The sequence below is a fragment of the Vitis vinifera genome, chromosome 1, assembly GCF_030704535.1.
Source record: "Vitis vinifera cultivar Pinot Noir 40024 chromosome 1, ASM3070453v1".
In the NCBI taxonomy this organism is placed as follows: Eukaryota; Viridiplantae; Streptophyta; class Magnoliopsida; order Vitales; family Vitaceae; genus Vitis; species Vitis vinifera.
The window spans coordinates 24492501-24504833 of record NC_081805.1 but is presented as its reverse complement, the minus strand read 5'-3'; the positions used below and the strand labels follow the sequence as shown (position 1 = coordinate 24504833).

The following is a 12333-nucleotide window of genomic DNA, read 5'->3' as shown; positions in this document are numbered from 1 at the left end:
TACCTAATTTGAAGTTTATTTATGATCATAATTATATTAAAAAAATTAGCAAAGTAATTCAAAATGAATTTAGGTCTTTAACTTTCTAATATTAATTTGACTAGTTTTGAGTTCCATAACTTTTAAATAGTAATCAAATCGACTTTTGAGTTTCGGATTATTTAAAAAATTAATAATTTAATATCAAGTGTTGCTTGATCTAGAATATATTTGCTTAATAAAAAACTTTAAAATTTAAAAATAAATTTATAATAACATATACAATTCAAAGAAACATTATATTTGAAGCTTTTTCATATTAATATTGGGGGGTGAAGAGAGAATAAAATATGAAAGATATTTACTTTATTTTTTAATATATAATTTTTATTTTATTTTTCTCATTTCTTTATATCTTATTTTTTAAAAATTGATAAAAATAATTTATACTTATTTTCTAAAAATTATTTTCCATTTCATTTAAAAATTAAAAACTATTTTAAAGAACAACAATTAAACATTGGTTTTAAATCACATTGGTTTTAAGTTACATCGTCCAACCAGCTTTTATTATTTGGCAAAATAATCTCAAAAAATACTTTTTTAAATGAAAGTAAAAAAATATTTTAAATATTATTATTAATTTATTTATTTTTTTCATTCTCATTTTCATTGTTACTTAACATTAAAATAAAAACAAATAATCATTTCAATCTTACATTTTTTGTGTATCTAAACATAATAATTGAAATCACTAAATTTGTTTTTATTTAAAATAAAATCCAAATGAAACAAAACATTTATTCTCATTTCCTATTTTCATGTACCAAACAACATCGCATGATACTGGCCAATAAAAAATGACACCTTGCAACAAAAAGAAAAAAAAAAACCTCTTTTTTTTGCCTAAACAATATCCCTTTTTTTTTTAAATCTTGGATGGTTTTTTTTTTTTTTTTAATATCCAAGTCTTTTTTATATATTTTTTATTTAATAATCCAAATTTAGTTATGTATATCAATATTGGAAGTTTAGAATAATGATAAAAACTATATGCCACATAAGGGTTTACTTTCTCAAACAATCGGTTGATTGGAAAATTTCATCTATATGGGGTTAAGCTGGTGTACTAATCATGAATCATGTTATGTGGCCCCATTTGTTAGTAATTAATCATATGTCCCAGAAGGAATTCCAAGTGTCACAGTTTGCTTGTTTTTAGAATTGGGTTTAGGTGGGGCTTAACCCCCTCTGCAGCCATGATGACGAGTGGTGAGTATGAAATGGGCCAAGTGTAGAAGAGAGTCGAGTCACTTTCAGTATAAGAATTGTTCAAGAAGGTTTGTGCCCAACAAACTTTGAACATTCTCACATGCTCACCTGATTCTATTGCTCCCATTTGTGTGATAGTTGTACTTTGACTTGTCTTTCTACTTCTAATCAAACAGCTTCCAGTGGAAGCTCCTCTCTCCAGAGTGCTGCTCTATAAAAACCCATTCACATAACATGGTCACAACTCAAGCAGCCAAATATACTCAAAGCAAGCCCTCTGCATTGTAAAACCCCCAACAACCTTTCTACTCTTTCCAATACCCCAACCCAAAGCATGTTTTCTCTGAGTGGTATGCCTTCAACTGCCTCAGTTTTATCAACATACACCACCTTTGCTGCATCAGCAATGCTGGTCCGGACTGTGGTGAGTGAAGTTGAGACCATGGCCAACCAGCTCATACCCCAACAACTCCGAGAGAAGATCGTTTCCAAACTTGGAGGCCTTCTTGGTAGTCACTCTTCTGAAATGGTCCTTGTCATTCAAGAGTTCAATGGGCTCTCTGTAAATCAAATTTATCAGGCTTCTGAACTCTATTTGCGCACCAAAATCACCCCCTCGGTCGGCCGGCTTAATGTTTCCAAAGGCCTGCGAGAGAAGAACCTCTCAGTCACTGTCAGCAAAGGAGAAATGGTTGTGGATGTTTTTGAAGGAATCGAACTCAGATGGCAATTGATTTGTGCTGAAACCCAGAAACCATCTTTTGACTATGACAGTGGTTCCATGGCGACTGAGAAGTCGGAACAGAGGTCAATTGAGCTCATTTTTCACAAGAAATACAAGGAGGTGGTCTTGAGCACATACCTGCCATATGTAATAGAAAGATCAAGAGCCATAAAAGAAGAAAACAAGGTGGTGAAGCTATGCTCACTAGGAAATTTCTCTGAAGATTACGATGGCCCTTGGGGATCAATCAATCTCAGCCATCCATGCACCTTTGACACATTAGCAATGGATCCGACGCTCAAGAAGGAACTGATTGCTGACTTGGACAGATTTGTGAGGAGAAGAGAGTTCTACCAGAAAGTGGGGAAGGCATGGAAACGAGGGTACTTGTTGTATGGCCCTCCAGGCACAGGGAAGTCGAGCTTGATTGCAGCCATGGCTAACTATCTCAAATTCAACATCTATGATTTGGAGCTTACAAGTCTCTGGAACAATTCAGACCTGAGAAGGCTGTTGGTCTCTACAGCAAATCGATCCATACTTGTCATCGAGGACATCGACTGTTCTGTTGAGTTGCAGAACCGACAAAATGGATCAGACAACAACACTGACAGCCAGGTAAGTTCCTAGGTGTAGCCTCTTTTTCTTGCAACGAACAAGACCGTTTATAAGGCCCAAAAACTATTTTAGTCATCAATATAAGGTCTATTTCGCTTATGAAAAATAAACAATTTAGTGAATGAGTGAAATTCCGATAGAAAATGAAGTACAAGAACTTACTCCTATTTCCTGTTAGTCCCCCCCCTTAATTCATAGTACATTTAGGTTGAATAGCATACATGGATTCAAAAGCTTAATTGCTGTCTTCATCTACTTGCTTTTCCTGTAATGAATGTAAAAATCAACATACCAACAGACGAGTAATTTAAAGCAATAAGCATACACATTAGTAAAAATAGAAGCAGCCAAAATTTCAGAGGCTTACACCATCATTCTCTCTTATTGACAGTTAACTCTATCTGGGTTGCTTAATTTCATTGATGGACTATGGTCAAGCTGTGGTGATGAGAGGATCATCGTGTTCACAACAAATCATAAAGAAAGACTAGACCCTGCATTGTTGAGACCAGGGCGCATGGACATGCATATCCACATGTCCTACTGCACTCCCTCCGGATTCAAAATCCTAGCTGCCAACTACCTCAACATCAACACTCACCCTCTGTTTACTAAAATTGAGAGACTGATGACTGAGGTGGAGGTAACCCCAGCAGAGATTGCAGAAGAACTCTTGAAATGCGAAGAAGTCGATGTTGCTCTTGAAGGAATTATCAAATTCCTGGAAAGGAAGAAGATGCAGGTCGAACATGATGAAAAATCTAACGAGGGAGTAAAAGAAGTTGATGAACAAGAAGTGAGCAACGGGATTAAAGGAGATAAGATGGGTGTTAAGAGAAATAAAATGAAGAAGACAAGAAGGGCAAAGGGCAGACACTGAAGATCGAATGATGAAAGCTGATATACAATCCCATGTCTTCTTTCCATTTTGTATGTAACCTATATCTCTATGTTTCAGTAATTGAACTAGTATCCAATAAATCAGCAGAACAAATGTCACCCAATTTAGACTATACTCTTTGCAGATAACAGCTCCTTTTAATCCCTTGAGCAACAGAAAATGAATCATGCAAAAACGACACAAGCATTTTATCAAGCAGTTAAAAGGGCAGTTTAAGGCATACATACCTCAAGCATAATTTCTGAACTGAATTAGGGCAGGGGTCGCGCGAACGCGAACCCCCTCTACCACAAATTATGACGTAGACTCTGCCACTTGGGCAGATCTTAGGGCAGTGCCCCTCCCATGTGCAATGGAGGTCACTGTCCTAGGCCATGACCCTTCTTGATCGGCCATAGACCCCGTCCAGGTAAGTATGTTGACTAAGAACCGTCTCTTTTAATTTATACCGCTCTATCACCTTATTACTCTGACTCCTTGCCGATGTGGGACTCCACAGCTAGTCCCCACGCCCTCAATTATGAAAAATTCAATCATACATTATTTTACATGCATATGAGACCCCTATGATACTCTAATTTGGCAATATTTTTTTTTTTTATTAAAGTAGTTTGGGATTTTAGTAATTTCTCCATTAAACAAAATTATTTTATTTTCCCTATTTTCTTGGTACAAAATGTGAGATTATTATCTCAAATTACATTTTTGTTTATTTATTTTATCCTTATCAATTTAGTAATATACATAATATTTTTAATTCAAACATATCTATATCACAAAAATAATTTGTCAAATGGTATCAAGTGCTCTCACTCTCTATTCCATTTTGCCAAGCCAAGATATTTTGTTATCAAACATTAATATCCAAAACTTAAGATTAATTTGTGGTATATTTTGATGATAGTATCTCAAAATATGTCTAATATTTGCTGCATCTGTAGTAAATTTTAAGTGAAAGAGGTGGCTATTAAGTCCATAAGCTTTGTATTGGTGGTAAAATAAATAAATAAATAAAAGAAAAAAAATTTAAATTTATTTGAGAGTAATTTTGAAAGTACTAAAAATATTTTCTAATGGTTGCACTTTTTTTTTATCAATTAAATATTTGATAAATATTTTAATTTAAGTGATTTATGATTATGAATGGTAACTTAAAATAGTTTCTTAATTATCATTTTGTAGATAATTGTTCCAAAAATTATTTTTTAGTTATATAATATATTATCAAAAACACTAATTTATATTTAAACTAATATTCCATTTCACTGATTTTAAAAAAGGTTTCTAATTTTTCTAACACTTACTATGAAACGCAATCTAAATTCTCCTTAAAAATGATTCTATTAAAAGTGCTCCTAACAAAAGTTTTTGTTTATTAAAATCATTCTCAAAACTATTCTAAGATGCTATTTTTTTTTTCTCTTTAATATAAATAATCTTAATTCAACTTAACTTTAAATAACACCCGGTAAAGTATTAGATTGTATTTTTTTTTTTCTTTTTTGTCTTAAATCTTAAAACTAGTTGTTTTAAAACTTAAGTCATTTTTAAAATTATTTACTTTCTTAACTCATCATTTTTTTTACAAGATAATTTTATTTTTATCTTAAATTTTAAAGAAATCTACTTCTAAGACTTAAGTCTAACAAGAAGAACGACTAGAACAAGTATGCTGCAAGCTATTCAAAGACGGCCATGTGGTTGTCGCCGAGTATGGAATGGGTCAAAGTTTTGAAGACAGCACAATCACCTTGGTTATAAGAATTGCTCAACAAGCTGTGAACATTATGTTACATGCTCATCTTTCCACAACAACTTAAGCAGACTGGTATGCGTGGTTTGACTTGTAATCAAACTGATTCCACTGGAATAAGCTCCTTTCCTTGAGTGGTGTTCTATAGTCTATAGAAGAATTTGGCCACAAACCAAACAAACCAAGCAAACCAATAGGCTCAAACAGACCATCAACTCCCCAGTTTTATTTATTTCCAATCTTTCATATCTGAATCCCAAGCATACTTTCTCCAACAAGTATGCATTCAAAAACATCTGTTTTATATATCAACATATCAGCAATCCTGCTTAGGACGGTGCTGAATGAAGTTCATAGCATGACCAACCAGTTCATATCCCAACAACTACAGGAGAGAATCTTGTCCAAAATTGGGGGCATTCTTGGAAAATTCGTCTTCTTCTCAAAAGCCTCCTGTCATCTATGAATTCGCTGGCTACGCCATTAATAAAATCTATGACGTTTTTGTAATTAATCTACCTGCCACAAAACTCAGTCTGACAGTTGAGAGGCTCAAGGTCTCCCAAGCTCCACAAGACAAGAACCTGTGAATCACCCCCAACAAAGGCAACAAGGTTATTGACATCTTTGAAGGAATCAAACTCAAGTGAGAAAGCTTTTGTACAGAAAAGCAGTTGAATGAATATGTTAAGTGTGAAATTAAGTTGATTGAGCTGAATTTCTCCAAGACAAACACGGACAAGCTATTGAGCTCTTACTCGCCATATGTACTAGAGATATCAGAAGCCATTAGAGAAGAAAACAAGGTGTTAAAGCTCCATTCATATGGTGTCATGGGAATCAAACAACCACCATCAATCAGACTTTTGAAACATTGATGATGGATTCCAAGCTTTAAGGACTTATTAAATGACTTGGACTGATTATTTGAGAGAAGGAAGTTTTATAAAAGAGTTGGAAAGGCATGGAAAGGAGGGTATTTGTTGTGTGCAATCATAAGCTGTTTCCTGAGATCGATAAGTTGTTAATGGAAGTGGAGGTGACCCCAATGGAGATTGTAGAAAAGCTCATGAAAAGTGAAGAAGCTGATATCGCTTGTTGAGTTCCTCCAAGTATTATGTAAAGATGATAGGAAATGGATCGAATGGTGCAGAGAAGGAAAATTAATTAATGAACGTGGAAAAGAATGTTAGGTCAAGAAGGTTTAAACTTGACAAAAAAAAATTAAAGCTAACCAAACCCAGAACACAACAAATAGAATACTTTAAAAGATGGAGTAGGGCACTTATCAGATTGTTTGGCCGAGGTGTGACAAAGCGCTGTCCTTAAAGTAGATCATCCCTCCTCAGGGGATATACCTTGGTGCAATAAGGACCGACATCCTATCCCCAGGATTCAACAGCCAATAAACCTTGCCTGAGGTCTACACTGTTGACAAGGGGCAATACAACTTGAACAATTTGAAGTTCCTCCAGATGAGGAATGGGATAAAGGGACTGTAATTAGGATGCAGCAGTGTTTGGGTATTACAGCAGAGTAGGATGCTGCAGTGGTAATGGAGAACATGGGACTGCATTAGAAAAAGAGTCTGCAATGTTGCAGTAGCTGCTGTAGATGAGCACAGGATGTTGCAGCGGCAATAGTGAACAAGGAGGGATTGGTTGCAGGGGATACTTGCATACCCAGATTCTTAATTACTTGCCTTCATCTATTTGCTTTTTCTATGATGAAAGTAAAAAATCAACACACCAAGATATGAGTAATTTAAAGAAAAAAGCATACACATTAGTAAAAATAGAAGCAGCCATTCATAGACTTAAACCATTATTCTCTCTTATCGACAGTTAACTCTATCTGGGTTGCTTAATTTCATTGATGGACTATGGTCAAGCTGTGGTGATGAGAGGATAATGGTGTTTACAACAAATCACAAAAAGGCTAGACCCTGTATTCTTGAGACCAGGGCACATGGACATGCATATCCACATGTCCTACTGCACTCCCTCTGGATTTAAAATTCTAGCTGCCAACTACCTCAACATCAACAGTCACCCTCTGTATACTAAAATTGAGGAACTGATGATTGAGGTGGAGGTAACCCAGCAGAGATTGCAGAAGAGCTCTAGAAATGCAAAGAAGTCAATGTTGCTCTTGAAGGAATTATCAAATTCCTGGAAAGGAAGAAGATGCAGGTGGAACATGACGAAAAATCTAATGACGTGGTAAAAGAGGTTGATGAACAAGAAAAAGTGAGCAAGGGGATCAAAGGAGACAAGATGGGTGTTAAAGAAAATGAAGAAGACAATAAGGGCAAAGGGCAGACACTGAAGATTGAAAGATGAAAGCTGATATATAATTCCACGTCTTCTACCCACTTTACATGTACCCTATATCTCAATGTTTCAGTAATTATATCAGCAGAACAAATGTCACTCAATTTAGATAACATTCTTTGCAGAGGACAGCTCTTAAATTTCTTTCAACCCTTCATGGTCAAATGCGAAGCATATTTTCCCTGACAAGTATGCCTTCAGCACCAACCGTTCTGTCAACATACACCACTTTTGCTGCATCAGCAATGCTGGTGCAGACCATGCTCAGTGAAATTCAGACCGCAATCACCCAGATCATACCTCTAAAACCAGGAGAAAATCTTGTCCTAGATTGGAAGCCTTCTTGGTGATCCCTCTTCTCAAATTACACGTCTTTCATGAGTACGGTGGGTACACAGTCAATCAAATGTACAAGGCTTGTGAAATCTTCCTGCACACAAAAATCCCTCCACCAGTTCAAAAGCTTAAGGTTTTCCAAGCTCCAGAAGGTAAAAACCTTTCAATTGCCATTGGTGAAGGTGAAAAGGCTATTGACATATTTGAAGGAATTCAGGTCAAATGGGAAATGGTTTATACCAAGAAGCAGTCCAATGAAGCCATAGATTATGAATCAAGATCAATAGAGCTCAGTTTTCCTAAGAAAAACATGAAAAAGATACTGAGCTCTTACTTGCCATATGTGGTAGATAGATCAGAAGCCTTCATAGAAGAAAACAAGGTGCTGAAGCTCTATTCATACTGTGGGTCATGGGAATCAACCATCCATTAACTTTTGAAACACTGGCAATGGATTCAAAGCTCAAGCAGGACTTGATAAATGACTTGGATCAATTTGTCAAAAGAAAGAAGCACTATAAAAGAGTTGGAAGGGCATGGAAATGAGGATATTTGTTGTACCTCCAGGCACTGGAAAGTCAAGCTTGATTGCAGCCATGGCCAACTATCTGAAATTTCACATCTACAACTTAGAGCTCACCAGTCTCCGTTGCAACTCAAGAGTTTAGAAGACTGTTAGTCTCAATTAGGAACCAATCAATACTTGTGATTGAAGATATTGACTGCAGCAGTGAGCTGCAGGGCCAACAAGCTGAAGGACATAATCTAAATGACAGCCAGGTGAGTTTCTAAGGATTCAAATTCATGAAGCCCTAAATTTTTATTATATCATTGCAATAATTACATTTCCACTGATTTTTTTCTTCTTCCTGTAAATTCTCACTTTCCAAAAACTAATAATCCCTATGTAACAAGAACAGAGTACAAATGCATAATTTGGAGGAAGAACATAAATATAAGTAGACATACCAGTTTTTTCCCCTTCATAAACTGTTTATTTTTGTTATTGACAGTTGATGTTATCCGAATTGCTTAATTCCATTGATGGGTTGTGGTCAAGCTGTGGTGATAAGCAGATAATCGTGCTCAACAACTATCACAAAGAAAGGCTAGACCCTGGATTGTTGAGACCAGGGTGCATGGACATGCATATCCACATGTCCTAACGCACTCCTTTTGGATTTAAGACACTTGCTTCCAACTACCTAGGCATAAAAGATCACAGGTTGTTTCCCGAAATTGAAAAGCTGATAGTGGAGGTAGAGGTGATCCCAGCAGCCATTGCAGAAGAGCTCATGAAAAGTGAAGAAGCTGGCATTGCCCTTGGAAGACTTGTTGTGTTCCTCAAAAGGGTAAAGACAGTACGAAATGAAGCAACTGATGGAGAAGATACAAACGAAAAGGGAAATGAAAGCCCCAGTAATTGATCAAGTAAGAAGAGACCCAAAAGAAATAAGCTGACAGCAAGGAAACAAAAAAGGAAGGTAAGGAGTTTGTTAAGTAGATGATAGGTAAGAACCAAATACCAAATTGAAAAGCTATTAGTGTAATAGTACTCCATAAATTGAGGCTTTTGTTAATTGTCTTTGAGAACTACGTAAATAATGGCCCTGTACTTATTAGTACCCAATAAAATTAAACTTCAATGATTAGCATGGTTCTGATCAGTCAAGTGAACACTGTTTACCGCTTTACACAAAGTTTCGGAAGACATTAAATTGAAGAATAAGCATATTCTACTCCAACATCCTACTAGGCTTACCAGGTTTACTCCAGCCGCCCTGGACAACATTACAATACAGAAGTAGTCTGTTGAATCTGTCATGAATATATTAAATATCAAAGCCTTCATCAGTATCAAATTGATTATTTCAATGTTACTGTGGCAATTAGAAAAACAGAATAAGAAAGCCATCCCAATACCACCCACTTGCAACAACACATGGGTAATTGCATCAGAAAAGTCAAAATCATTTCACTAAATGTTTCTGTTAAACCATTTGTCAAACATGTGACATGCATATAGAAACATCCTCGACACAAGGACAACTTGGAACCAAAATCAAACTTCAAATTAACCACAAAAAATCCTTCATTCCACATTTTCACCTCAATTTAAGATTGAGGCTAATGATACATACCTGCTGATAATTTACAAAACTACAATACATTAAATTGTTACTGATATAATTTTAACAAGCCAAGGTAGGTTCACTATGCAAACACAAAGAGTAAAATCCAATGCTAATTCTTAACTAAGCGCTAATTAATCAAAAATTTGAGAACTGTATTGGGGCAGGGGTCGCGCGAACGCGAACCCCCTCTACCACAAATTATGACGTAGACTCTGCCACTTGGGCAGATCTTAGGGCAGTGCCCCTCCTAAGTGCAATGGAGGTCACTGTCCTAGGCCATGACCCTTATTGATCGGCCATCGACCCCGTCCAGGTAAGTATGTTGAATGTGAACCGTCTCTTTTAATTTATACCGCTCTATCACCTTATTGCTCTGACTCCTTGCCGATGTGGGACTCCACAGCTAGTCTCCACGCCCTCAATTTTCGAATTTGCAGTGTTTTTTTTAGCTTATTTTTTCAAATGAACCATGTAACATAATTATGAAAAATTCAATCATACATTATTTTACATGCATATGAGACCCCTATGATACACGTACTCTAATTTGGCAATTTTTTTTTTTTTTATTAAAGTAGTTTGGAATTTAAGTAATTTTTCTCTTAGGTTATGTTTGGTTCCGAAAAATTTAAGAAAAAATATAAGGGAAAGAAAATATGAAGAAAAATAAATAAATAAATTAAAAGTTGATAAATTATTTTTATTTGTTACTTCAAACTTATTTTATTTATTTTAATTCATTGATATAAAGATTAAATAATTTAAACATACAAAATTTTAATTGATTTTAATTATATTTTATTTTCTTTTATATTTTTCATAGGACAACTAAACATAAAAAAACATTTTTTTTTATATTGTTTTTCTTTTCTTAATATCTTTTGGGAACCAAACACAACCTTAGGATATATTTGATTCCAAAAAAATTGAGGGAAAATCTAAGGGAAAAAAAATACAAATGAAAAGTAAAGGAAAAAAAAGAGTTGAGGAAAATAAAAAATATATTAAAAATCAATAAATTATTTTTATTTATTGCTTCAAACTTATTTTACTTCTTTTTACTCATCAATATAAAAATTAAATAACTTTAAAATATACAAGTTTCTAACTAGTTTTTATTATATATGATTTTCTTTTTTATTTTTTATAAAACAATCAAATACGAGAAAATCATTTTCCTTAGCATTTTTTTTCTTAGTATTTTCCAAAAACCAAACAATTGTTGTAAATTCTAAGCACAAAGCAATTCAGAAAAATATCTGAAAAATTAATGTTATTGAATTCAAAACAAGTTGTTGGCTTATATAAGCCTTACAAAGAGATAAAATTGGAAACAAACAACCCACGTTTTACAAGTCCTGGTAAATGGCTAAGGAAATGATCAAATTCTACCTACATTTCCTAAATAATAGGATTTATTAATTGAATGAACTTTTGATAAACTTCAACTATAACTCTAACAACCCCAACAATTCCTCCCCTAAGCTGATTACAGTAATGCTTTCAGTTTACTCTTGGTACCACACACACACCCATTGACTCACGGAGCTTCAAGAACACATCCAGCTTAAGTGGTTTTGTCATAATGTCTGCAACTTGTTCTTGAGTGACACAATGCTTCAGCTCAACAACTCTAACTTTGGTCAAATCACGTAGGAAATGAAACCTTACATCAATGTGTTTGCTGCGTCCATGCATGATTGGGTTCTTGGATAGCTTAATGGTAGAATTGTTGTCACATAACACAACGGTACACTTGCCTTGAGAATGACCAAGCTTCTCCAATACTCTCCTCATTCACACCCCTTGACAAGCACAAGAGGCAGCTACCACAAATTCTGCTTCAATAGTGGACAAAGCAACTACAAGCTGTTTTTTTTAGGACCAGGACACAACTCTTTCATTGAGTAGAAACACATAACCAAAAGTGTTTTTCCTGTCATCTACATTTCCTGCATAATCACTGTCTGTATATGCCATCAACTCTCCATTACCTTCCTTTCAATAAAAGACTCCCAAATCCACAATACATTTCAAGTATCTTAACACCCTTTTTGCAGCTTGCAAATGCAACTCAATTAGACTTGCCATGAATCTGCTAATTAGAGACACCACATACGTCAAGTCCAGCCTTGTTGCAATTAGATACATAAGACTTCCGACCAATTGTTTGTACATGGTAGCATTGACCTTGGCTCCTTCTTCATCCTTCATTAGTTTAATGCCAGGAACAATGGGATTCTTCACACTATTACTCTTCTCCATCCTAAACCTATCCAAAA

The 12333-nt window shown here is 35.0% G+C and overlaps 1 protein-coding gene, 1 long non-coding RNA gene, 2 other non-coding genes and 1 pseudogene across 6 annotated transcripts; 2 read left to right on the top strand and 3 right to left on the bottom strand.

Moving 5' to 3' along the window:
• Positions 1-1274: 1274 nt before the first annotated feature.
• Positions 1275-4039, bottom strand: LOC132255046 (uncharacterized). 3 transcript variants are annotated; one of them, XR_009467654.1, is made up of 3 exons: positions 3722-3983; positions 2756-2858; positions 1275-2620 (listed from the first exon to the last, which is right to left on the bottom strand). It is a non-coding gene; the product is annotated as an uncharacterized LOC132255046 (long non-coding RNA). The 3 variants fall into 3 exon arrangements; XR_009467649.1 differs by having other exon boundaries at positions 1275-2540; positions 3722-3936; XR_009467644.1 differs by having other exon boundaries at positions 1275-2858; positions 3722-4039.
• LOC100261340 (AAA-ATPase At3g50940) lies at positions 1586-3622 on the top strand. Its single transcript, XM_010657077.2, has 2 exons — positions 1586-2593; positions 2985-3622. The coding sequence occupies exons 1-2, from the start codon at positions 1586-1588 to the stop codon at positions 3471-3473; spliced, it is 1497 nt and encodes a 498-aa protein (XP_010655379.1). The 3' UTR covers positions 3474-3622.
• Positions 3752-3911, bottom strand: LOC132254718 (U1 spliceosomal RNA). The gene has a single exon (XR_009467025.1). It is a non-coding gene; the product is annotated as a U1 spliceosomal RNA (small nuclear RNA).
• Positions 4040-7744: 3705 nt separating the features above from the next.
• Positions 7745-9343, top strand: LOC132253819 (AAA-ATPase At5g17730-like; annotated as a pseudogene).
• Positions 9344-10212: 869 nt separating this feature from the next.
• On the bottom strand, positions 10213-10372 carry LOC132254695 (U1 spliceosomal RNA). Its single transcript, XR_009467005.1, has one exon. It is a non-coding gene; the product is annotated as a U1 spliceosomal RNA (small nuclear RNA).
• Between the last annotated feature and the right edge of the window lie 1961 nt (positions 10373-12333).

Coding starts and splice junctions, on each gene's coding strand:
- LOC100261340 (XM_010657077.2), top strand. CDS start 1,586: ATGTTTTCTCTGAGTGGTATGCCTTCAACTGCCTCAGTTTTATCAACA. Junction 2,594..2,984: donor ACAACAACACTGACAGCCAG/GTAAGTTCCTAG, acceptor TCTTATTGACAG/TTAACTCTATCTGGGTTGCT.